The 26,830-nt window shown below is 47.2% G+C and overlaps 1 protein-coding gene across 18 annotated transcripts in view; it reads right to left on the bottom strand.

The window, feature by feature from the left end:
• Nucleotides 1-8,735: 8,735 nt before the first annotated feature.
• Nucleotides 8,736-26,830, bottom strand: part of SVIL (supervillin) — a 158,529-nt gene continuing 140,434 nt past the window's right edge. For 17 of the 18 annotated variants that reach the window (XM_072854562.1, XM_072854551.1, XM_072854553.1 and 14 more), the window contains 3 exons: nucleotides 23,366-23,487; nucleotides 22,380-22,535; nucleotides 20,997-22,254 (listed from right to left, as the gene is read on the bottom strand). In XM_072854562.1, coding sequence (XP_072710663.1) covers nucleotides 22,168-22,254; nucleotides 22,380-22,535; nucleotides 23,366-23,487 — 365 coding nt within the window. In that variant the 3' untranslated portion in view covers nucleotides 20,997-22,167. Of the gene's footprint in view, nucleotides 8,775-14,840; nucleotides 15,168-15,260; nucleotides 15,495-20,996; nucleotides 22,255-22,379; nucleotides 22,536-23,365; nucleotides 23,488-26,830 lie in introns of those variants that run through there. The other variant, XR_012041231.1, reaches the window with a different exon arrangement.

The raw sequence follows: 26,830 nt of genomic DNA, 5'->3' as shown, positions 1-26,830 counted from the left end.
GCTAGATCACAGTGCTGCCATCGCACCACGGTCAGCTCCGCACAGAGCATGACACAGCCTCCATCGGGACATCAGCCGTGGCTTCTTCATTTAATTCCTCATGTGTGGCTGAAGGCTGAATTCCTCATGTGTGGTCACGAAACCTTGCAAGGCAGGCAGGAGGAAGAGGGGGGTGCCGGGTGCACCATTCACAAATCGGCCGCGGCACGGGCAGTATGCTGCCTGCTCCTCCGCAGGCTCACCGCTGGCTGGAGGACACGCGTTGCAGCCAGCCCCTCGGGTCCTTCCCTGCGCTGTGGAGGCAGCCGTCGTCCTCCAAGCCTGGGCTGTGAGCCTTGCTCAGCTACCTTACAGCACAGCATGCAACCTACCCGCATTTTAGTGGCTCTTACACAGCCCTGGAGTCAAAAACAGTGTCCTCAGTAAAACTGTGTGGACCCACCTCTAATATTGAGCCATACGGCTTTCTAAAAACCAAGATCTTTGTCAAACAAGATGCCCTTTTCTGTAGGTTGCGAAAATAATCTGGAAGAGCTCCACAAAGTAATTATACAGTGTCAAAAGCTCTGTTAAAGAAAGAAGACTTTTTTCAAATCCTCCCAGAAGGTGTTTCCCTAACACACTGAAGAGTCTATTTTGGCCCCATTAACTTATTTTCTTGTCTATTTTTCTAGTCTTTGAATTTTATTTTTTTTTTCCTTTCAGTAAGTGTTGTTTTACCATTGCATAGTTAAGTGTGGGGGGTACTTGAGACAGGTCATGATGGAGCAATAAAGGCTTGGAAAAAGAATACTTTGCATTTCTACCACTGCGGTGCATGTGAGGGTCTTCAGGTTTGATGAAGCTGAGCTTTGCTCTCCTTGACTAAGGGCTTACCTCTGCCAGGAACATTGTGTATGGTACTAAGGTGGGACTTCACAGCACGTTCTTCATGACACATGATACTGCGCACAAACTGCCTGTATTCTTAGACAAGAGGTCTAAGAATGCCTTTGGAGCAGCCAATGCCTTGGGGTAGATAAAACCCCAAAGTGTTAAATGGCTCGTTGCAAGAGATGGAGAAAATAGAAGCAGACCCAGGCTGAGCCCGAATTCCCTGACGCCGAGCCCTGGTACCCTGTGGCTGGCTGAAGTCCAGTGCTGTGCTGCTGGCTTGCCGATCTCCCCATGGCTCTCCCGGGCGCAGGGCACTTTGTGGTCCTCCGCGGGCTCCTGAGCCTCTTCCTCGCCTTGTATGGAGGTCCTCTGCACAACGAACATTGTTTTGGTTGTGCTTCTCTGGCCTTTTTCTCCCTCTCTCCCTCTGACTTTTCTGAGAGAGAGGTGCTGGCCAAAGCCGAACGCACCACTCCAGGAGAGGAAATACCATTATACTGGCATCATGAACAAGAGGGATCCTAGTGCTGTATTTAAAGCAAAGCATGAGCCCTGGGTACATCTGGGTTCTGTTCTCAGTTGTGCTATGAGTTTTCGCTGAAGCTTGCCCTACTTACTCAGAGTCTCTACACTGCAGCTTCTCTCTCTGTGAAAACAGGGCTGTAATATTTTTCCTGCATCTTAAAAGTATTGGGGTTGTGAAAGACTCAGATACTTGAGTGGAGATGTAACTAAAAATGCAAGATAGGGTGGATTAATTATACCCCAGGCCTCTGGTAACAGAAGCCAAATGTCTTGTTCTGTGCTTTTATAAGGAAGAAATATGTGTTTGGACCATGCTGTGTCATCAGGCTCTGCTCCCCGGTGCTGATGTATGGGGGCTGAAGCAGAGCTGGGGGCTGGGAAAGCCGCGGTGGGGAGAGCAGGGACGGGAGCTCCCCCCAGGTCTGCACTGGGGTCGTTGGTGCTGCTGCTGTGATTTACTTAAGCACAGAGAGGGCCTGATTGGGCAAGTTGCTGAACACATCTGGAGCTGCTGAGCGAGCAGGGTGCTGACTCCAGCCTGGCTTTATAACCACCTCAGCATCAAACAAACAGCCCCATTTTGGTGTACGGGGCAGGTGTGGGGGTTTTTTGGTATATGGCCCTGCACAGCCATCGTGCCGTTTGCCTCCTCTCTCCGTGTATGTGTGTGCATGCGTGACTGCAGCACGCACACCCTTCTTGGCCAATATGCGTGGTGGTAAAAGATGAACCTAACCGCAGATTCAGCATGCCAGGGTTAACCTCTGACTTGCTGGCAGCCAATGCAGCTTCAGCCCTGTTTCTTGCTTTGACAAAAGGGGAGAAAAAACCCAAACCTCGTTTGATTTGTTCCTGTAATAGCAGCTGATCTGGATTGGATTTTATCCAAGTCTTTATGTGATTATACGGCCCAATCCCCACAGTAGGTATACAAAGCTATTAAAAAAAGATGAGACATTTTAACATACAGTTGGGCTGCAAAAAGGTCTGCTTAAATTGTAAGAAATACTGAACTTGTGCCAGGGATTTTGGTATTTGGGCGAAAATTGAAATCCCCTTACAAGATTTGTTACATTATTGAGTAATTATAAGTATCCCTAGTCAAATAATGAAAAAAACCCCAGTTTTACTGGTCTTCTGCTAGTGAGTTGTCAAGCAAAAATAAAACAAAATATGCTAGTGTATGTGTGCTGAAGCAGAGTTCCTGCGGGAGGGGAAAAGCCCACAAGCAGATTGATGGCTGTGGTGCGTCTCTCTCTTGTAGAAACATGACAACGTAGAGAAAAGAGGATGGGGGAGGTCACTTGTGGTGTGTGTAAGAATTGGCTGAGCAGCAAAGCCCTTTTTTTCTCTGGATAATTTTTTCCTAAGTGAGCAAAGGCCTGCTATAGAAATGTCAAACATTTTCCAAGCAAGGTTCCAGGTAGAGAGTGTTGACTTGCGTATCTGAGAAATCACTTAAACTGCAAACTTCATGAGCAGATGTCAGTGTTTTGAAGCTGTTTGACATTATTAAAGATGCAGGTGGTACGTTGGCACTACTGACTCAGCTCTGGGCAGCGATGGGCATTGCCTGGGAGACGCAGTATCTCATCACTCTTCCCGAAACTCCGGTCACGCTCAATGAGTAAAGCCAGGCTAAGATGAACTATAAATCTCAAAATACATATTTTTAGTAAAAATTACATGTGAAGTTCAATTTTTAAAAATTATAATAATATTGATGTTACTGGTGTGTATGTCATTTTTCACGTGTAACAGGAAACACACCAGATCTTCCATGTCACCTTAGGCCAAACCTAGTAGACTGTGAAACTCTAGAGAAGAAAGGGATTTAAAAATTGCAGTTTTGTCTCCAACATCCTGTTTTCTTGCTGCTCCCAGATTTCCCCAGGTGCCTTCTCATTTTCATCAGCTCCCAGCAGCCAGGACCTTGTCATCTAATATGTTTTTAGAGTGTATTGAGTCCCAATGACGAGTATTCAATGACCAAAACACGCCTGGTCAAGGCTGCCTTGCAAGGTCTTGTCTCTATGCCTGGCCTGATCCTGCAATGTGCCCAGCACCCTCAGCTCCTCCCTCACTGGCACTCTGCTGCAGGTGGCTCTTAGGATCATAGCATGGGTTGGGTTGGAAGGGACCTTTGAAGATCATCTAGTCCAGCCCCCCAGCCACGGGCAGGGCCATCTTTCACTAGATCAGGCTGCTCAAAGCCCCATCCAACCTGACATTGAACACTTCCAATGATGGGGCATCCACAACTTCTCTGGGCAACCTGTTCCAGTGTCTCACCACCCCATCGGAAAAAATTAAACCTGTTTAAAACTGTTGCCGCTGGTACTGTCACTACAGGTCCCTCTTCTCCACTGGCAGCAGGTTTCCTTTTGGCTGCCTCTCCACAATAATGAGGAAGGGAGCATGGCAGAACGTAATGCCCAAAGGAGCATTAATTCCTTCCCCATGGGCCCCTGAAGCACCTACCAGCAAGGCTGCACTCCTGCTCCTCCTGACCAGCGATGCTCTAACTAACTGGGGGAGCAGCACTTTGCAATTCCTAGACCCATGGTTCAAATGCCAATCCTTACACTTAAAACCACTCATAGTGTCTCTAAAATAGAACGTGGCGGGGGGGGGGGCTGATGGGTTTGGCTTTTTTGTTTGTTTGTTTGTGTGTGGGGTTTTTAAGTGTGAGTACTTTATGTCCCAGGTGCAAATGTTTGCAGGGCAAACAGAGGCTGCAGTGGGACCATGCCTGTTTCTAACCAACGTCGGGCGAGATACCTGCTTGCCCTCTGCTGCCTGCGCAGGACACTGCCGCTTGGCCCTCCAGTGAAGATGGCCCAAACGGGAGAAATGAGTGTGTGTGTGTCTTGGGCCAGCTTCGTGCCAGGTGGCAGCTAGAGGACTGGGACTGAGGCATTTTCCTTAGGACTTTTTGTGTCAGGCCCTCAGGCCGCTGGGGCTGGAAGAGACTGCTAGAGGAAGAACGCGAGGTGAAAGCTCTGGAAAGCACAGTAAGGTCCCATAGGCTTAATCTGAACCCTCTCAAACCATGTGAATTTGGCAGGTGGAGTTTCCAAGTTCATCTGGCCGAGACACAGAGGAATCAAAGAGAGAAAAAAATCTCCTTTTCACTGGTTCCAGGTGGAGCAAGATAACTTGTTCTGGCAACCCTTCGGTGTCCCAGAAATGTGTAATCATGTACGCCAAAGTGCATGCCCCTACCCTCCGGGGCAGAGTTCAGCATCTGCAATAAACTTGCATAGCCTAAACCATGCCCAGAACAAGAGGATGCTTTTCAAAAGAAGCTGGCGAGTTCTCACCGTTGCCTTCAGCAGTTGCAGTTCAGCCAGCTGATTTAATAAGGGCCTTCAATGTATGTTCTGCTTCCAAAAAAGCAGATCTCCTTTACTATTCAAAAGGCAACAATCAACCTAGGGGGGGAAAAAATGTTTGCAAATATGATTGTTTCCTTCAAACTGTGAGTTACGCTGTTTTCCTGCTCAGCTGGCACTGTTTTGACACATACATGTGAGTATTTAACATGCTAATTAAATGCCTTGTGCCACACAGGCCCTGGCCCCTTTTAGCACACACTTGACAATTCCCCGAGGAGCTGGTGCCCGTGCCCACGCCGGAGCAGCACCGCTGCCCGCTGCCGCCCCGTGCTGGGACCGAACCTCAGGGCAACGTACATCGAGCCCGAGTCACAGCCGCTGCGAGGTCCCCTCGGCTTCCCTAAGAAATGCTGGTGCAGCAGAAAATGAGAACTGAAGCAGAAGCATTAACTCTTTGCTTTTCTTTGGGGAAAACCCAGGGAAAATATAATTCCTCAGTAATATCCTGGAAGAGTAGTTCACGTATGGGATGTTTAGCAGCGCTGAGAATCACCTACGCTTTCATACACAATAAAATATTACAATGATTTATTACATGAGAAATCTTTCTATTATATTTAATGAGCTTCCATTATATAGGTTTATTAGAAGAGAGACAGTCCTCATTAAAATCATTTCCAGAATTGAACTGGAAACGTTATTAGACATATTTGGAGATATAAAAGTCTCATCTACAGGAAAGGCATGTATTTGTCTGAATGTGAAAGCAGATAGATCCTTTTAAATGTGAGGAAGGTGACACACAGCAATAGTTCAATTTTCCAAACTGGAATTTAAGCTCTAGTCAATGCTTATTTTCAAGTTCTGTTCTATGTCTGTGAGCAGTCTTGTTTTCCCATTAAGAAATATGTTAGATAGGGTTTGGAAGCAACTAGATAAAGAACAACTGAGTTTGTAGCAGATGCTAACTCAACTCTGTAGTCTGAAAATAAGCCATGGAAGGGTTTTGTCCCACAGAAGTGGAGTGACAGCTTTGCGCTTGGCTTTCAGATCACCTCAGGCTTCTCTCAGAATGATTTATTTTTCACTTTACTCTGTATTTATTAAACGGTTTGTGTGATGCATTATAAAAGCTGGAAAAGCAGCAAAATCCATTTTCCTCATGTACTGCCAATCACCAGCGACATGAAAGCCTTGGCACAGCCTGTCAGCAGAGCATGGGTGAGTGTCAGACACACGTTTCTTTCCCGAGTCACACAAGAAGGGAAAACTTATTGAAATGTTTGTGTGTTTGTGTTGGACCAGACAGCCTGAAAACTCTGCTTAATGACACGAGAGGAGTTTAATGTAATTTAAAGCTACTCTGATCACTAATCTCATCATAAAGAAAGTTGTGGGCTTTTTCTACTTCCCCAACTCCCACCGACTTCATTGTCCATTGACGTCAATAGGAATGAGCGCCCTGGGTCTGCAGTGGTGAGTCTGACATTTTAATGAGCCACAGTACAGGATCTGAGCAGCACTGAATAACCCGGCCTCTATAGATGACACAGATTTAGGGGAGTGGGAGAGGAAGAGAGAGAGATGAAAAAAAAAACCTCTTCTGCCCAGCTTTACACTGACTGGAGTGGAGACAGCCATCAGCAGGTGATAGGATTGCGTCCAAGTCTTGACTTTTTCCTTAAAAATGCTTGCAAAAGCCAAGAGCCTGCAAAGGGTCTGAATAAAACATGAGATGAAAAATTGTGCCTCACTTCTACTGTGAAGAAAACTTAGTGGTGGAACAGGAGTGCCCCTTCCCCAGTTTGATTGTAGCTGCAATCCTAGGAGTTAATTACAGCTAGGCCACTGGATACCTGGCCAACAAACACTCATATTGTATGGAAAAACTATTTCTAGATTCGTTTAATTGTCTCGCAACTTTTTTCTCCTAACAAAAGACTTGTTCCACTTAAATCACAGAGTGCCTTGGCCATTGGCTTTATTCGGAAAATAAATAAACAAATACAGTGGATGGTTATACTGTATTTGTTAGTCACGTTGCAGTAGAGCTCAGGGCACCTGAAGTTGAGCACCTGAGTTGCCTGTGTGGTCACAGGACCACAAATGACACCCAAAGGGTGATCCAGGACATCCTAGGCAGGAGGTGTGACTTCACCTTCTGCATCAATTCGAGTGGGAGGTGAAGGGACCTGTGCTCCTCTCATGAGCCACCTCACCGTTTGTAAGATGAAGCATCTCTCTCTCAAACTTTTTTTTTCCTACTTTTCTTTTTTTCTCTTTTTGTTCACTGTGCTGGCCAGAGCTGACCTGCCAGTGCTGGGGCCTGCAGTGCTATGACATCGTACACCTGACAGCACAGTGCAAGGTGGGCTGACAGCCGTGTAGGATGGACCTCTCAATAGAGCAGCATATGTGTCTCCTGCCTCTCTACAATGGTCCAGCCATGCTGGGAAAAGCTTCCGAATAAGGATCTCTTTCCCTCCATGGATAGGAAGGGCTCCAACCAGACCCTGCTGTCTGCAGGAACAAGACTGCAAATTCAATTTTTATGCCACTGATCCCGATATAGAATTTCCTTTTGGAAACAAGCAAACCCTGTTCACCTCATTTCCCAGAGGGCATTCAACTGCCTCGGGAAAGGAGAAACATTTTGTCACTATCACCCTGACTTACTTGAGTTTCCAGGAAGAATGCAATGTGATGGAATCACCTCGCCACTGCTGGCATACCGCCAGTGTTGCAGGTGATAGCTGGCTGCAGCTAACTATCCCTTTTCACGTCCTCTTGGCTGTCCTCAACAACACCCACACAAAGCAGGACGTCGCACCTCCTTTGTTGTACAAGCCTACTGCAGGGAAAGTTCAAGGTTATGATGAGCAATGTCCTTCACCAACGAAGGGAAGAGAATCTTGTCACCTACTTTTGTACTCAGCTTGCCTCAGGTGGGAATTTTAAGCAAAGTCATGAATAGAAGTTTTGCTTTTCTACAGAACAGCAAGCCTTGGAGCAAAAGACCTGAAGGCAGAAGAACTAGCTCATCTACTTCTCCTGTGCTGGCCTGCTCCAACAGCACATGGTCTTATTTTCTTTTCATACCTGAGGCAGTTTTGCATATGCCAAGGGGAATTCCACCCCTACTTTGGGAAACTCTACTACCTTCTGTTACTTTGTACCTGTGTCCTTGCAGAAAAAACAGTTTTTCCTGTCTGTAAATTCATCCCATTACATCTAATCTTATCCCAAATGAGCCACCCTTGGTGTTTATAGCCTTCAAATACTTGCAGAGGGTTATCATATCCTCCTCCTTTAGTCATCATTTGGAAAAGTTGTTCATGCTGAATTCTTTCAGGCTTTCCTCATGCAGCCGTTCCCTCCCACCTCTCATCTGCGGTGGTACTCTTTGAAAGCCCTCCAGCCTGTCTGCATCACCCCGGGCTGAGGTGCACAGCAACGGTTGCAACAGCCCAGGTGCAGCCCCGGCAGAGCCCTGTTGCAGCCCCAGCACATCCCCACTCTGCGATGTGATACCTCAGTGGGCAGCCCCAGATCACACAGGCTTGTCCCATCCCACATTGCAGCAATGGCTGCTGTCAGTCATCTGCCTTCCTCTCCTATTGACAAGCAGCTTTTTGCATTATTTCCCCCAAATGTATTAACTTCAGTTTTCCCAGGCGCGGTCTAATTTGGTTATTTCCTGCTCATATTTCTAACCTCCCCAGCTTCCCCTGTACTATTGCTACATGCTCCCTCATTTGCTTTCAACTGTTTGGGCCAAATTACAGAGAAAGCAGAGATGAGCCAGGATGTGTATCCAGGCTCTCTGCCAGCCATTTTGCAAAGAAATCACCCAGGCCACAAGATCCCACCCCTCGCAAGTCACAGCAACAAACTGTGAGTTAGCAAACGGCCTTTCTTTGTCCAGCCTACCTGGTCACGGGGGCAGGATCAGTAGCGGTCACCAGCTGACCCGCGTGGTCATGGAGGCTTGAAGGTTTCCAGCTCCTACAGTGACCTGCAAGGTGTCCCTGGGTCCTCAGGGGAGATCGTCAGGGAGATCGTCAGGTATTATTTCCAAGCAGTTATTTGAAGTATAGACACAAAAAGGTATATGTCCTGATTTTCAGATGCCAAGTCCTTATAGTTTCCATTGGTGATTTTGGCCATCATGCTACTAACAAATGGAGCTCTGGGCATGATTTGGTCGAGCAGAAAGTTTCACCACCTTTGAATTTCACCTTTGAAATTGCTTTCATGTAGGTGAATGAACTTAGCAATTTTGGAATTGTTTGCATGCCTGTGTGTGCATTTGTGCATGTGTGTGTGTTGTGGTTTTGGAGGCAGAGACCAGGCAGAGGGACATGAGTACTCCCCGAGAGCACAGGGACTGAAGGGGCGATGACAAGGGTCACTGGAAGCCTGTGGCCTGACTTGGGAGTGGGGTGGCCTGTGTTTAGCCAGCAAGCTGTTGCATATTTTCTCTCTTCAGAAATAGCCTGAATCACCTCACACCTACATAAGCTGCTTTCCAGAAGGTGACCTGCTTTCCTGAATCCAACCATTTAATCAAACCGGGCTTTATTTTTGTTTTAGTTCTTTATGTAAAGTTACTCCTGGTTCACGAACACTTTCAGCAGCTGTTCATGGCCTTTCATCATCGCACCTCTCACTTCCTCGGGGCTTTTTCCCACTCAACAACTGAGGCATCATGTCTGCTGATGCGAAGTGACCGTTCCTAACTTCACTGCCTTCAGCTTTTAGAAAAATGGCTCTTTAGCAGGAAATGGCTTACATTTCACTAGACTGCAAATGATCCTGCAAACGAACATTTACTAAGTTGGACTCAACCTGTGGAGCGTTCCCCGTACCCAGCTGCTTGACAGCTGGGCAGGCAGGGTCAGCTCCACGGAGTGGCTGATGTGATGCGTCCCAGACCCTTAATACCCTTAATGACACAAAGTCGTCACCTGCCCAAGCCCCCCCCATGTGAGCCCAGTCCCCTCTGCTCCCGCCCTGTCCCAGCAGGCTGACATTGGATGGCCAGGAAGATGACCTGCAGCCCCTCAGGCCAGACATCAAATCCAAATCTCTTGACAGCTCTAACTACAGCGTTATGGGGTAAAGGCAAGCTAGTGTCGCCTTGGCCAGCCTAATAGCAGCCAGGGCTGGTGTGCCTTGAGCAGAGATCATTAGTGGAGACCCCTGTGCCTTGGAGTCCCTCAGGGAGGGGAGGAGGACCCCAAGCTCCTGCACAGCTCTAGGTGGGAAAGTGAGGAGTCCTGCTGCAATGGCAAGGGCTCAGGGCAGACCTCCCGCGCAGAGCCCTGGGCTACTGGGAAAACTTAAGCACCTCCAAACTCCAGCAGTGGGATTCCTCTCTCCTCGCTCTATAGTGGAGCCGTACACCCCAGCTCCTTTACAGTCAGTAAGGAGAAGGAAAACCATTTTGGATACAATTCACCTGACTTGATATACCTATCTCCTTTTGGATGAGTCGACTCCAATCCTAGAATCCAGCAGCTGAACTGAGTAGAGCTCTGCTGACTACAGATCTGAGCGGTAGTGATTGCTTCCCCAAAACCTCCTCTTAGTCCCTGGGTGGAGCCATGAGGTGGATTCAGGTGCAAGATGCTCTACAAGTCTGAAGGCTGAAAATGGACAAAAGGAAGAGTGGGCATGCAGGGCATTGCAGCGGTCACAGTGACAAAGTCCTTTATAGCTGCTTCCATGTCCTCCCCTAGCTTACCCATTCCTGGCCACCTCCTCTTGTAGGCAGGAGCAAAAGCTGAGGAACTATTGGGCCTTCAGCTTTAGTAAGTACTGCAAAAAGTGAGGAAGGGAGACTTTGAATGATGTAGCTGTCCTGGCCCTCAAGTTGTCTGTGCTTACCCACCACCAGAATCGGGGGAAACAGCCCAGAGGCATCCCGGTTGGTGGGCTGGGAGCCAGCGCAGGTCCCCTGATGTCAGTGCAGTGCTGTGCCCAAGCTAACAAACCCAGGGCTTATTAGCTCAGGTGCCAGGTGAATGTGTCAGTACTGCCATCAGACCCACTGCTACGTCTGTGCGGCACTGGGCTGCACCTCGTATCGTTACCAGCTCTCTGTGCATGGGCAGCCCTGGCCTGCTGCCTGGTTCGGAGCGTACGCAGTTCTTAACCACTACTTGCTTCAGGCAAAATGTACAAGGCCTACCTCCCTCCCCTTCTATATATACAGTAATAAACCCCATGAAAAAGTCATAGCAAGTGAGAGAGAAGAAAGTCCAAGCCTGGTTTTGGTCACCCATTTGGATCTATGCCTTGGAAATGAGCAAACTGCCAACAACCCTCTGGCATGAGTAGTTTAACCTCTGTTAGTTCCCATGTCCTGGACAAATGTCCTTCACTTCTCACTTGATGTTAAGAGAGCTCCTGTCTCCTCCTAGGTATTAAAATGTGTCTTACAGGTTGAAAATATTGTGGTCCCCAAATGTATTCAAGAGACATGATGTATGCAGGTGACAACACACACAGTCAGGTGTAACGGGGCAAGAAGGCTGCTGTTGGTTAGTGCTTTTAGCCCTTCCTAACAGTGTTCCCATGGCAAGGTAAAAAACACTTGAGTATTCAGCACATGAAGTGTTTAAAAATAATAGTTTTTTCTGTGTGCAGGGTGCGGGGGGGTGGTTTCTCTGCAAACTGCTGCGCTGTGATCTGGCTGAATATTTCAGCAGCGGAATAAAAGCCCCTCTCCAACTCTTCTGTCCCCGAGCACCGAAATAAGGGTGTATGTATTCAGCACAAGCACTGCTCTAAACCCAGGCCCCAAATGCTAGCAGGTGCTTCTCCCTCTCTTTTCACCATCTGAGCATAGCTGATGTCTCCTGCCAATTTCAAAGGCAAGCGAACACAATGGTGAGGGGGGCGAAGCAGCTGGGGGGTGGCAGGGAGGGGGCACGGGAGGGGGCCCTGCTTGGCAAGGTGAGCGGTGCCCGCCGGGCTGGTGGGAGGCCCTGCCAGCTCTCTTTGTGCGGCTCTGGGAGCAAAGGGGGGAAGGAAGAGACGACAGCAAGTGAGCGAATTCAAAGTGAGGCGGCTGGGGCCAGCGAGCTGTGGCTGATCTGTGCCAGCTGCGAGCCACTGCTCCTCTAGTCAATGTGCCAATTATTTTGCTGGAGTAGGGAAGAAAGAGCCACGAGACCTGTGTGTGCATTTGTGGCCGATGGGGCTGGTGGAGGGCGGTGTGGATCTACCTTACCCATACCCATTGACACGCAGCCATCACAAATTCCCTAGTCCTGGCACCTGGGGTGTGCACAGTGCACAGCCATGCCTGGCCGGCCCAAACTGCTGGGTCCTGAGGGAGAGGGAAAGGGCAGCCGTGCTCCCCACACCTATCCCAGAGCAGGGAATGCCACAAAGCCAAGCCTGTGTCTGCCAGGGAGTCATTCCCTGAGCTGCCGCAGGGGACGGGACCTCAGCACTAGCTTGCTTAGACCAGCTACCAGATAATCAGCTGGCAGGAAAAATGTTCGGCCCCAAAACAGCCCCTGCCGAAGCGCCGGCATCAGCACGGAGGGCAGGCCTCTCCCCTCTCCTCTGTCCCCTGGGCCACGGTCCCCAAGGCGCCACTCCTCACGGCCAAAGGAACGTTGTGCCCGTCTCATGTGCTTCTGGATGGAGGAGCGTGGCTCCTCTCAACCAGCTACTGTCCCCGGGCTGGGATCAGTGCCGCCTGCGTGGAAGAGGGTGGGATGTCGGGGGGGAAATGCGGCCGCTAAAGGCTTTTGATGAGGGGCTTGTGCAGCGTGGTAATGCCCTTCCGTAGTGGAGGGCCACGGGCACACGGCGGCCAGTGTCGGGCCGTGGAACTCCTCTGTGACCCCGCCAGCCCGGGGGTGCGAGCCAGGCACCGAAGCCCCGCGCCAGCAGCGAGGGGCCGGCGCGGGAGGAGGGCCCCTTGGGAAGGCAGCAGCAGCCGGCAGCCCCGGGATCATTTTCTGGGCGCTCCCTCAAGTACCTGACTTCTTGTACGCCGATGCCGAGCCTGCCCGTGGAGCATCCCGGCCTGCCCGTGGTTTGCACCCCTGGCAAAAGCCCCTCCGCAGGGCAGAGTTTAACGACCCTGACCACAATAAACTCATCCGAAGCCGCGGACTGAAATGTGACGGCCTTCGCTGGCGCAAACGGCCGCTGGGACTGCCCGCCCCCGCCGGCTGGGGCCGCGTAAAGCAAACGCCCGCAGCCAGGTCACCCTCGGCTGCGCCGCGCTGCCGCCGCGGGCAGGCCGAGCCGGCAGGCCCCGCCTCGGGCCCGCCAGGCCGGCGGCCGCGCTCCCCGGGCAGCCCGGGCCCCGCGGGCAGCAGAGGCGGCGACGCGGCGGCGGTGCCACCTGCCGGCGGCGGGACTCCATGGCGGCGGCCCGGGGCGGGGGGGGTGGGGGGCCGCGCTGCCGCCCGAGGAGGGAGCGGGGAGGGAGCCGCCGGCGGCGAGGGAGCGGGCTGGGCCCTGCGGCCGGGCGGGCGGGGGTTTGTCCGCGAGGTGCGGCGGGGGGGCGGCGGCCGCGGTGGGGTGGGGCGGGCTCTCGGGGTGCCGAGCGCCGCCTCTCGCTGCAGGGCCGGCAGCTCTGGAGAGGCCCCGGAAGGCTCTCCCGGGCGCCCGGCCGGCGGGCGAGGCGCGGCGCCCCCAGGCCCTCAGCCGCGGGGGGACGCCGCGGCCCGAGGCAGCAGGCAGCGGCAGATAAACGCCGTCCCGCGGCGGCTGGACCCCGCACTGAGAGGAGGGACTTCGAAGCGGCCTGAGGGCAGGAGAGCGGGCAGCCAGGCAGCGAGGCTCTCCTGCGCCGCGTCCCGCCGGCGCTTCTCCTGTGGCCACAGCTTAACGCTCGCCCAGCGATTCATTACCGGCGCCGCGGGCCAGCCGCGTGGGGAAACGCAGGCCGGCAGCGCGGGGCCCGAGCAGGCGGCTGCTCAGCCCTGCAGACGCTGACCCCCGCTGCGGTGCGAGGCGCCGGGCCCGCCGCAGGGACGGGCAGCTCTGGTGTCCCCTGCCGCACCTCTGCACCCTGGGCGCTTTAAACGCCTGTCCCGATGAAGGGCACCCGGGGGAGTCCCCCGAGGCAACGCAATAGCCTGCGTCCAGCTCAGGTTTGGCCAGAGGAGGGACGTGAGTCTCTAAGGGGACGATGTTCTCATGGCAAGCAAGGGGCATGAGGCAGTCCAGCGTGAGCAGGCCGTCCGGCCCAGCCAGCAGACGTGGTAACGGGGCAGGGGCACAGCGACGCGCCCGAGTTACCTACACTGCTCAAGGGGAACGGAAGGCACAGTGTTTGCCAGCCGTGTTCTGCGCGGTGCAGTAGCCAGTCATCTGCCCTTGCAAGATCCTATGGCTGTGGCTCGCATGACGTGGCTTGAACATGGAACAAGGACGAGCTCCTATTAAATTCAAACAAGGCTGGCAGCCTTCAGCTACTTCTTAATATAAAATGAAAAGACATTTTAATCACTGTGTGCTGGCATTTTTCCAACGTTTTTTCCTCGTCTCTTCCCTTCAAAGAAGGCTCAATCATTATCCCATCTACCAGGATCGCCTTCTGATTAGCAAACATCCTCTGCCTGCCTTCACTGGGCTCTGCCTGCCTCCCCATGCACGGCTCAGTCCGTTCTTTGGAAAATGCTGCTTTAAGGGTTTTCTAACTTCTGAATGGAAAATGCTGCTTTAAGGGTTTTCTAACTTCTCTTAATGAGTTTGGCTAAGAAAGGGGAAGGTTTGGTGGATATCCTTCAGGAAGAAACAAACCCATAAGAGATCCCTCAGGGGACAGAGCGAGGAGGTTGCATGCACAAGTGTGTTTCCAGAAGCTCTGCTTTCGCACTCGTTTGCGTCTGATAAGAACCATCTCTTTCTAGAGATGTAACCTGGAAGCAAATCTGCTGCTACCAGACTCTCACAGACCACTGCCTGTTCTGTGTCATCAGAAATGAGGCAGCTGCGGTAAGATCCTCAAATATAAAAACATATTCTAGCACTTGGTCTTATGGTCTATGAACATCAACAAGTGAGGTGTTCGGATAAGGTGGTATCTTATTTGTCCAACCGATACGGGCTCCTCATAAATCTCACCTTATGGAGTCTTTGCACATATTTTAAGGACAAACTGTAGATCTTCTTCTGTGGTATCTACCCTGTCCAAACTGGTACCAAGACTAGTGGTGGTTCCAGAGGATCTCATCTTCACAGGTCATTCCTGAAGGGCTCAAACTTGTCCCTCTGTTGCTCAGACTCTGGGCTCCCAAAGTTCATTCCTGTTGCTGCCCTGTGTAATTTTGGCCAGTCCTTCTGTGCCTCACGTCACTCCCAGCCTTGAGTGCTGCATCTGCTTCTGCAAAGTCTGTCCTGCGAGTCTTCACTCATCCAGCAGTCATGTGTTGGCAGAATGCATGGCTCTATCTAAAACAAAAAGCATTGCAAAAATTAAGTCTGTTTTTCTGGAAATTTTGATACTAAAGTAAACCAGAGGCTTCTGGATAAAGTCAAACTCACAGACTCTTTGTGGTAGTTTTTCTTTTGTGAATTGTGCTACGTTCCTTAGTATTTATTCCACTGATGTGGCACGGTGCAGCACGGTTCTGCTTCTGGTCTGCAGCCAAATTTTGAAAATCTTTTCCGAAATAGAGAATCATCTTTCCCAAATCACTAATAAACCACTTGGAAAGAATTTTGGGGAAAAATGTACACCTCCCCCAACTGCGCAGTAAGGCACCAGCAATCGTATTCCTGAAATACAAAAGTTAGAATTGTTAAAAAACCCCCACATATTTAAATTGTAAGACTTAAGTGAAATGAAGGTAGCAGTCAGAGTTGGAAAAAGAAAAAGCCTTAGAACTAGCTGAGATTCTACTTGGAAACTACTTACATAAATGACTTAAGTTCAAAAAAAGCTATAGAAGTAAAACAATAAAATACTGCCTGGGCCCCCATAAATAAACCAAGCCAAATCAATTACTTTTCTGTCTATAAGTCATGAGCAATTTATAAAGCATAGAATGAACAACGATTTCTGTGAGAACAGAGGCACTTATAATAAAGTGTTACCACTTCAACAGCACTATTATATACAGCATCCAACTTCTGGAGCTAGGAAGTGGGTGCCTTTCTTCACAGCAAGTTGCCATTACCAAGAGTAGCGATCGTATCAAGGCTACTCTATGTTTACTGGCTGCATAAAGACAATCAATAGCCCCACAAGTAAACAGTTACCAGTTTATACAGTATATTTCTAAATTAAAGGGATTAAATATCAGAGTGCTGCTCTCACAGCACAAGTGGCTCAGCAGTTGCCATTGGAAAACAAACGTGCTGGTTAGCACAGCCTGGAACCCACAGGCTGCGGAGGGGGAGGCTGAGCAAACACCACCCTTTAGGGGAGCGTAAAACTGAAGCTGAACAGGTATCAGCTCAAGTTAATTCACCAGGTATCAGCTAGCAATATGGAAAATGGGGACAATACAGGTGGCCGCCTTCTCCCTCCCCTTTCTCTTCCAGCAGTGCGTGTACTCTAGGACTTTCCTCTGGTTCAGTAACTTGGTGGGTAGTTCCATGGACAGGTCCCTCTAGAGGAAAGAGCAAAATTTTGGGGTGGTTTAGGTAACGTTTGCAGCCATGGTGTAGGTGGCCATATAGCTCCTCAAGGCCCCTTTGAGCTTGGTTGGATTGAGTAGAGTACGCTTGGTAGAGTCACAAGCGTAGAAATGCATGACTGCAAGGGTTTGCCAGCACAGGGCCTGGACTGTGTGTGTGCAGACACGTGTAGCAGAGCCAGGGACCTCAGATGCATTCGGTAGCTTTTACCATGAATCTCTATAACTGACTCTACCTTCTACTCGAGAAGATAAAGTTTTCTTCAAATGCCCCAGTTGCTTATTGCACTGAGAGAGCAGAAAACAAAGCTGGTTTTTTTGCTTAAATATTGTATCTTTTAGCAACAGGATGTAAGAAATTTGTCCAGAGTCTGGTACTTGCTGTGAAAATATATTTCTATGCTAGTCTAAGGGGTGACACTGAGCAGAATTGGTGTACAAAGCTTTATACAAGCAACACTTAATGGTCTTGCCAAGAGACCAGCTGGTGCTTTCTGCTTTGTCAGTGTGTCAGGACTGCATGTGGACCTCAAGTCATGGGGCTGCCCTTACTTCATGGTTGTGGCTGTAGAAACAGGATGGGGCCATCTTTGCTGCTTGGGCTGCACATCCTCAAGGAGAGCACAAGATTTGGCATGAAAGTGTGAAGATGCAGTCCTTGCTGCTGATCTTGTGTGCCTGCTGCCTTGGCACTTGGGCACATTGCACCAGTTCCCCGAGGAATAAAGGGCAGGGAGCACCCAAAGGCAAAGCAGCCCAGCTGCAGAAAAGATGATGGTGTGCACACAGCATATGGTGCTCCCTCTTTTTCAAGATAAGAGATAAAGCCAGAGATAAAGATTTACTTTGCTTCAGCTCCAGAGCATGCAGCTTTACAGGCTGGTTGGGGTTGCTTCTTCAGTGGCTCTCCAGCTCTAGGAATAGTCCCCACATGAGTGGCTCCCAGTGCACGCTGCTCTCGGCCCCCCCAGAACAGAGCGGAACGTGGAGGAGGGCTGTCCTCCCCACGAAATAGGGCTGCCAGCTGCACGGCTGGTGAAATACTGCCACTTGGCTGCATACTCCCCCCATCTACACCCGAGTCTCACAAAAACAAACTGGAAAATCCCACACGAAACATTCCTCATACAGAGCAGGTCCCAGGGCTACCAAACGGGCAGTTTAAGACCACCTGCAAGTCACAGAGCAAGAGGGCTACCTTGCAGCCACCACCTTTGCTAAACTGAGACACGCTGATTTTGAAGAGGAGAGGTATCACCCTGTGGGCAGGTACCTTGTGTGTGAGCAGCGGATTCCCTCACAGGTAGGGCAGTGGCTGAGCAGCATCGTCCCTGGGATTGCCCTCCTGCCCGCCGGCAGGAAGAGCTGCTGCTTCATCCTTTTCTTTCTGGGATGGGCTGTATTTACTGCTCGGGTATCTGGGCCATGCCTCTGTCCATGGAGAGGTTCTGCATTTGTTCATCTCCAAGTTCAGAAGTCAGTGCCCAGAAAAATACTGCTAGCGAGAAGCCAGTACAACACACATGCTAAGGCTTAACGTGAAGGGAAAAATATTTTAATAATATTTTAGCTGTTTTTTTGTATTATTATTATAGGACCAGGATAGTTGGATGAGATAGAGAAAAACTAACACTGTGACAACACTACCCCACAGTCACAGGTTTTAACAAAACTTAGCCACAGCCAGCATGAATGAGGAAACTGCACTAAGTCTCCAGACTCTTCTCTGGGCAGTTTAGCTACTAACTCACCAGGATAAGGAGCAGAAAGAGGGGTTACTCACAATTAGCTGTTCTTCCAGGTGCTCATCTTACTCCACTGATCAAATGACAGGTAAACAACATAGAATCGGCATTCTTACAGGACATAGAAATACGAGACCAGAGGAGGGAAAACCAACCTGGCATTTCAAGCACTGCACCCCAACCTCCTTCATCAGCATCAAAGATCAATTCACACATTGGGTCTTAGGAGGAAGGTTAAAAGTGTTCATCTACCCATAGCAACATCTCGGGCTTGTATGATCAACCCCATGCTGTTGCCCTGTGAGAAGCAAAGGGGACCATGTGTCCCCAGAGCCAGGACCCACTGCCTGAGCATGATCCTTGCCCTGTGCTCAAAAGGGATGTCCCTGCAGCATCAGCTGGCAGCTCCCAGCATCATCCTGGCAGAGTGCATCAGGTGAACAGGGGCCTCACATGTTTGAGCGGTGACTTGGGCGTACAGGCTGCTTTCTCCTACTTCTGGGCAGCAATGACCTATTATTGCAAACCTACTTTAGTTTCCATGCAAGGGGATGGGGAAAGCAGGCACTTTGGAGGTTATTATTTGAGCTATTTCTCCTCATCTGCTACTTGATCCAAAAGGGAAATTTAGGCTGAGAGTTAGGAGCAGGGACTGGTCAAATTGCTCTTCCTGCCACTCCAGTCAAGCAGTGTTAATGTTGCCCTGTGGGGAGCGAGTCTCGGCCAGCCAAAGCCTTTATCCCAGAGGGCTCTGCAGCATTCAGACTCCACCGCCCCCCTCCCACAAAAGCACCACAGGCTTTCAGAGCAGCTCAGAATCAGCTTTTACCAGTTGTGCACATGGGTCCACAACTCCTGCTCAGCTAATACCTGTTTGGGAGACTGGTGTGATGTTGGTGGACAGAAACAAGCTCCTCCAAACTGCTAAAGATTAGTTTTGTTTTTTCTCCCCCTACCTACCTTCCATTTTCCCTCTTCTGGCTGAAGCACACAGGCTCCAGATTTTTCAGACATGCTGTTTTATTTGCTGTTTTGGCATACTAATGTATGCACATTTCCAGCCCATTTCACTGCTAACAAATCCTTACGTGTGCAGGAATGTTTGTGTAATCAGAGAGCAATATTTTTAAGAGTCAGGATTGAGCAGTTTAAAACCATTGGAGATAAGAATCATGGCTCAAGGCCTGGAAGCTGTGAGATTGGCAGAAAATGCAGAATACCATGTTCTAGGTACTGCTTTTTTCACATACAGAGTCCCTGTAACCAGATACTTTTTCTTTGAATTAACCCAAAACATTGTGTTCTTGGGGGTCTATTTGAAACAAGCAAACACCACTAGATAAAACCCAAGCAAGCAAAAAACTCCCCTCCCCATACCCAGACAAAACCTGTTTCAGCTCTATTTCCCATGCAGTGCTATAAAAAAAACAGTTCAAGAAGATTTTAATGGCCCTCTCCAATTTCCAGCCATAAATGGCATCCCCACAGTGGAGAGGAGAGGTAGCAGAAAATTAAAGCATAACCCACAGTTCTGTCTGAGGCCTTACAGTGACTTGGTTTCTCTTGGCAGCTTCACATTTGAGAAATACTTGTTATTTATCAAAATGCCTATTAAGGACAATAAAAATATTTTATTTTCTGCAAAACCTTCCAGTTTTCCTAGGCAACGTTAGGAGCAAAGCACTTAAGTAGGAAGTTGGGTTCTGTGTCCCAGTTCCTGGAACTGAGACATGAGATACCAAATTGTGTAAAAATTACGGTAACTCCGAGAGCTGTCAACACTGAATTATGTTTCACTGCCTGCAGGCCTCTGTGCCAGCTTGTCTTTTAGCTGAGATCCTAAAGGCTTTAAGGGTGGGTGCATGTTGCCCTTCAGTAGCACTTGGAGGACTGATGGCATTTTCAAAAAAACAAAAGCAAATGATACTACCCTGCCAGAGGGAAAAACAAGGTCAATCATGCTATGCAAATCAGCTCTCTGAGAAAAATCAAAACAAAGGAACCTGCTACCCCCACAGTACAGACTGAACATGAATAAACAAAACTTAATTCCTGCTTGATTTTATCACCAGAGAGGGTGAAAGAGGAGAATATATGGGTGCAAAAATACTTAGATGAATACAGCAGTGACTTTGGAAACCTCTCAGTGCTTGAAAAATAAACTTGTTGCTATAAAGCCCTGCATTTTCAAACTAAGAGTGTCCCCCATGCAGAAGATGTAGCTGAGGACCTGTAAGGAACTATAAGACATCTAAACATCTTTTTGCTGGAGGCTATGTAAGTAGTATCCTGTCTCTGAATACTGTTGCTACCCTTTTCTTGGGTTATTTAATTTCAGTTCTTGACAGAAACCAGTAATGAAAGGAAATGCACCAGTGCTGAAAATTCAGCTGTAATATCTCAGGTCAGGTGAATAGTACTTGCTTATTTCTAGGCTTTTGCTTTATTTACTTAAAGGCTACCTTACAACCTATTAACTGATCTGTCAAAACAAGATTAATTTTAACTATGGAGCAACATTTGCTGCAGATCTTGATGAAATCTACACCTCACACATTCAAAGATCCTACTTCATTTCCCTGGGCCTAGGAGAATGACAAGAGCAGCAACAGACACCACTGCAGGTGATCACTTTTTACCTAGGCTGGAAGAACTCGGAACGGCTGCACAGCAGAAGGAAACTTATGCTAGCGGGAATGAAAATGTGAAATCCACTAGACTACCCAAGGGGAACCACACATGTTGTTAATAGAAATGCCAAATGACTGAAAAACATTTCAAACAACAGCAAAGTTTTAGTTGATTATTCAATGTCCTAATTAGCTGAATGAAAAAGTTTGTGCTTATTGAAAGAATAGACACAATGCCATACTAATTTTCAGTTCAAGTTTTACTTGCAATTGCACAAAGGTTGAAAAGATTTTTTCAAAGTTTGAAAACCAGCATAATAATTTTGGCTTCATGTATAAAACAGGGCAACCCAAAGGATACAGGAGTTGTGTGACTGTTCCAACGTTCACCATTAAAGTGTTGCACAGCCTAATTTTATCTGATACATTGATTATTTTCTACATTATCTGCTTCTCAAATTATAACTGTACAACACCTGCAGATATCTAAGGTTAAAATATTTTGATAAAATACCATGTTATGGAAGGTTCCAATGACTTGTTACAGATTACAGTACAAAATAATGACAAGTCAGAGCATCGCTAAGAGTTTATTCAGAAGCTTTTACTTTCGGTTCTTATATCACAAAAGACATGTTTAATGTTTACAACAAGTATTAGAAACTGAGATGTTTTTATTTCTACTATTATAAAAGTAACATAGGAGACCATTCTAAGCCATCTTCAAAATGCAGACCAATCTTTTTTTTGTATATAAACTGTACACAAAAAACAAGGCACTATACATTTTTGGATAATAAAGTATAAAGGTTGATTCGCATAGTTTCTCAAGAAATCCATGCTATAAATACAAACGCTTTGTTCAGTTTAGCACCTGAAGCAGCACTGAGGACAATTCATAAACTATTGCAAAGAGAAACTTTTCAGAATGCGTAGGAGATACATATTGGTGGTATAGCTAATTCAGTACAAGCAACTGCCATCCAGCTACTTTTCTGTAGTTTTGACATGAAAGTCTTGAAAGTGAATATATATTGCATTGTTAAATACATACTTGTTCTATGTGTTTATATAAATATAAATTCTTTGTAATCCACAAACTAACAAAATAACACTTTACAAAGAGAACTTCTTCAAAACCAAAAATGGCAAGTATTGTATATAGCCAAAGGACACCTGCAGCAGTAGCTCAAGAAACTACTGTTTAAGTGCATAGGAGAGCCGAGCTTAAACACATTACCTTTAAGAGTCAAAACTGAATTCCATTTCCAAAGAGTTCTCTTGGCCTTTTATAATATTACACACCTCCAGATAGGTAGTCACTAATAACTTCAGATTATTTCTATTTATTCTGTAAATGTGGGGTACAATTCTTCTAAAGGGCATAGGAAGTGAAAACAGATATCCCTTTAGTACTCACTCCAATAAACACAACTTAGAAAAGTCCTTTTGCCTTCTTCAGATTAACCTGCTTCCAAGATGGCAGTGCATTGTACTCTTCTCTTGTCATCTCTAATGCAACCTGCATTTAAAAGGAGAAGATATGCCATTAGTAAAAATACTTCTAAGTAGCAAAACTGTCAAATGAGTGTGCATGTGTGTCTAACCATGCTGTGAAGAGTAACAGTGCACCTATTCTCTCCTTACCTCAAAGTCCTCATCTGAAAGATAAATTTCAAGCTTCAGTGGATCAACTCCCTCAGGTAGAGGCCTAGCTAAGAGATCTGCTAGTGGATACACGGTTTTACACAGCTTGGCCAGCACGTCCTCTACAAGGATTATCTGATTAGAAACGTCAGCATCCTGTAGGGAGGAAAGGAAAAGGGAGAACAGGATCACAATGCTGAAACCACCAACTGCTCCCATTGCAGTCTGCAGATGGCATGGGATCAACCTGCACTGCCTGGACCATGGAGCACAAAGCTAGACATCCAGGTCTGCACATAGGCAAACAGCCCTGCCCTACAACAATTTCACAGCTAAAAAAAGGTCTGCACTTAACAGAAGGGCATCCTGTACTCTCAGGATCTCAAGTTTAAGGCTGAATTCTGTGTTCAGTCACAAAGCCAGCATTTTCCACTACGGATGGCTGCAGAAGACTTAGAAAGCAGAAAATCTCATTTGCCTCGAGATGCCCCTTCACTGAGGGCTTTTAAAGCAGTCACATGTAATTTGGCTGTGACTTTACTTCCCAGGTGGGGAAGTCAATGCTGGAGCTCTTGGAGCCAGCTGATCCTTTGTGGGGCATTTTGCTCCCCTGCACTTTGAGCCTGGAGGACAGACCAGAACAGCACACGTTGCTGCCTGCTTCCACATGACTGAAACAGTTGTTCTGCTAAACTCTAACACATCTCTTTCTAAGAGATGATTCAGTTAACACTTTCCTCCTGTTTTTAACAAAAAAGAATATGAGAAGTTACATGAAAAAACAACCAGGAATGCCTCTGATATCCACACACCCAGTCAGAATTTAGCTATGTTGTTGTGTTTTTTTTCCTGTGCAGACTTCTGAACTGTACTTTGTAAGTTCATCCTCTGGATTTTGGGGCTTGACAGCACAAACAAGCAGTGTTACTGACAACACGACACAATTACTAGCAATAGTAAACAGTATGTGCAATGAAAAGGTTTACCATTTCTGTGATCTCTGCAATGTCTTCCCTGTGTTCCCAACTTGGGAACATATTAGTGAAGGTCAGAGGCTCTAGGCCAGCATGAATTAGATAGGATTTTGGAGGTTTCTTTACATTTTTTCCTAAAAACAGTGAAAAAACAGGAAAAAAAAAAAAGAGAAATTACAAATGGTACCATACTTTGCAATGTCACCCACTATCCAAAGCTACCTTGTAAGCATGTTTAACTGATTCTTTCCTGAAAAGCTGAAGTAATTTAAGGCAGTAGGAATAAATTTCACCAGGATGTTTTTTTAATGTAGTATAGCACCTTTTAGTTTTTCAGTATTTTTAAATCTGCCTTTTACTGTATCTGACCACAAAGATCAAACCATGTATGCTGAAAATACCCCACAGTTACTTCCTAACCCAATGTATTCCTTATCTTACAAAAATAGAGTTAGAATAGAGTAAGCAGAGTGTGATAGTCCAAAATTAGCCAAATTCAGGTAAATGAAACCTTCTGGTATGCTCAGCAGAAGTGTCTTGACAGCAGCTTAAGCTTGGAGGCTTAAGTGAGAATGTTTAAACTGTTCTTAACTTGGGATACTGAGGTCTAACACAATCATTCTGTTACTACAAATTCAAAGGAATGTGATCTGAAAGTTAACAGAGGCATTGCAATAGCTAGATGGTAACTACTGATGATTTCCAAAGACAGCCCTGCTTCTTTAAAACATGTATGTGTGCACACTATACAGGACATGGACATAACCCTGCCTAGGAGTGATGCCATATCAGATTAAGTCATTAAAGTCATTATGCCAAGTACTGGTGAAAAAAGGCCCTATTGGTTGAATGATTTCATTCCCCAAGGATTCAAAAGCACTGATAAACTCCAAATATTATTGGAAAGAGGTAGACAGGCTGTCAGGGACTGGCAGGAGCTATCATTCAAAAAAATATTGTACCTTCATCTTACTTGGATTCAAACAACTCAGTCTAATCAAATCTTTCTTCCAGATAGGCAATGGAAAAGCTGAAGATGTTGCCAAGTCCAGAATCAGGTGAAACTAATACAGCAACATGACACCACCTCACTTCTGAGGGCTGTAGCTTCCCTAAAACCGCTTCTTGCAAAATTCTGTTATTCCCCACATTCAATCTCAGAGCATCTTTAGTGCACTAAGATTTCTTCCAGAGCATATAAATCCATTACAGAAGACCCTGGTTTTTACTGTAGTCCCTACCTGCACTTGATGCATGTGGGCTATCAGGCAGGAGGGTCTAAAAGAACACAGCCCCCTCCTCCCCATTGCTGAGGAGCACCCCAGGGAACTGATGCAACATCTGTGCTGAATGCAAACAGAGAGCCTGGCTGGACATCATTTTTCCATCAGGTTTGCAAAACTTGAACATTACAGGTTTGGCTTTACATCAGATGTTGGAAGCAAACTGATTAGAGAGAATATGTTCACAAGAAACTGAATACTAGAGATAAAAGCTCTGTGGAGTAGTCTAACAGCCATATTAGAATGTGAGTGCTTTAACTACACAATTTAGACAGGAGATTTATCATTTGAATACTTGATTTTAGGCCTTCTCTTCCACATATTTTCACTGTGGTTTATTCGTTCATTCTACCATGAATGATTCGACAAGCACTTAAAAACTTCGCATTTAAAAACACGTGAACCTGCTCTAGTTGCACTGCTCCACTCTCAGTAATTCAGCCAAGAAATAAAAGGAGAGTGGCATTTGATAATGTTCCAGTATAGGTAAGATGAATTTGTCTGTGTAAGTGGAGAAACATTTTCACTGCATGAACTCTGCCCTCAGCACAAGCTGCTCTCCTCACTAAGAATCACTGAAGGGCAAACCAGATTCTTCCCTCTCCTAGCGGTCTGCAGCTCAGCTCTCCAGACTGCTGATTTAGCAGATAAAACCACAGAAAAATTTTCAAGACATTTTGACAAGTTAAATAAGATTTATGCACAAGGAGAACTGCTAGGTATATTCAAGGGATATCCAGAGTTGCTAATCAATTTATTTCATACCATCATGTAGTTAAACACTGCAAGCCAGGAAAAGGAAAAAAAAAAAAAGAGGGGGGGAGGGGAGGAGAGGGACATAGATGAGGAAAGAAATGGAGAGAGAGAAATAAGAGAAAAGCATTTTAATGCTTCTGATCACTCAACTGTAATCTGGTAGTCAAAATAATTGAAGCAGCATTGGTATCTCCTGAAATTCAATTTCTCCACCTTGATAAGTAACAACACATAAGAGCTAGTCAGCCCTGACAGCTTGATGCAATGAAATTTTGAAGTAGTTGATAGAATCCCAGATCATGAAAGTGACAGACCACCAAAACAGCATAGTTTGAACAGTAAAAAACTGCTAAAGAAGTTCGTATCAGTTTTAGCATAGAAATAGTACAAGTAGAATCAGTTTTTAACAAACTTGCTCTGTACCTGTCCAACCACACAGCCCAAAGCTCTTGAGAACTTCCCCATGGGAAAGAGGATGAAGCCACAACTGCTGCAAAGTCATAGCCAGCGGTAAAGAAGTGAGCACCCAGCAAAAAACCTGTCCTATGATACATGTGCTAAACTTCAGACCCATAAGGAGTCACTGAAGAGCTTTCCACTGTGCATCAAACTCAGATGCAGCAAATTCAATCCAGTGCAGAAGGTATTAATACCTTTTCCCATCATCGAACTCGAAGTTCAAGAAATCTGGAAAAGTATCCAAACCTCAGCATGTGTATCTGATTCCATCTCTGTTGGGGCCAGAAAACATGATTTTCATTACCAGAAGATTACAGCACTGCATCAGGAACACCAAGACTGGGATCTTACTTCCATCTCTCTCACTAGCCTGTTGAGCAACTCTGGGCACTTCATTGCATGGGGCTCTGTTCCTCTATGCTGACATTCACTTCTGCTGTGAAGCACATTGTATGGAATGATTTCAAAGAAATGAATCTTATCAATCCTCTGACTTGCAAAAACTGGGGGTGGGGGGGGTGGAGAACAAGTAACTGGCCTCTTCTTTAGGAATTCAGCAGTCACTGCCAAAGACTCTTCCAATTACTGCCCTGTCTTTAGCACCCCATTCCTAAACAAATGCTGCTGTTTGTCAGGGCAGTGCCAGGGACACCAAAGGATGAACCTTGCAGAGCAATAATGCAGTTCAATAAAGGTCACATTTCAGTGTCCCAGTACTGGTTTTCAGCTGTCTCCTGCCAGGTGTTACCACCTTCCTTCAGTGACGGGACAACTGCATAGAAACACAGCACTTGCTCCTACTCCTATTTGACCTACAGATTGGGAAGGAGAGACTGGCTTATCCTCATAAGGGTGGAATCCAACAAGGGTATCGCTTTCCCTCTTCAAATAAGCCAATGTCTATGGCAGAAGATAACAGATACCACCAGCTGTGTCCCAAGTTGTGAAGTTTATTTGCTACAGAAGAAATCAGTGGCAT

This window comes from Ciconia boyciana, chromosome 2 (assembly GCF_034638445.1).
Source record: "Ciconia boyciana chromosome 2, ASM3463844v1, whole genome shotgun sequence".
Taxonomy (NCBI): Eukaryota; Metazoa; Chordata; class Aves; order Ciconiiformes; family Ciconiidae; genus Ciconia; species Ciconia boyciana.
Note: the sequence above shows the minus strand (reverse complement) of the source record. Positions and strands in the feature narration are given on the sequence as shown.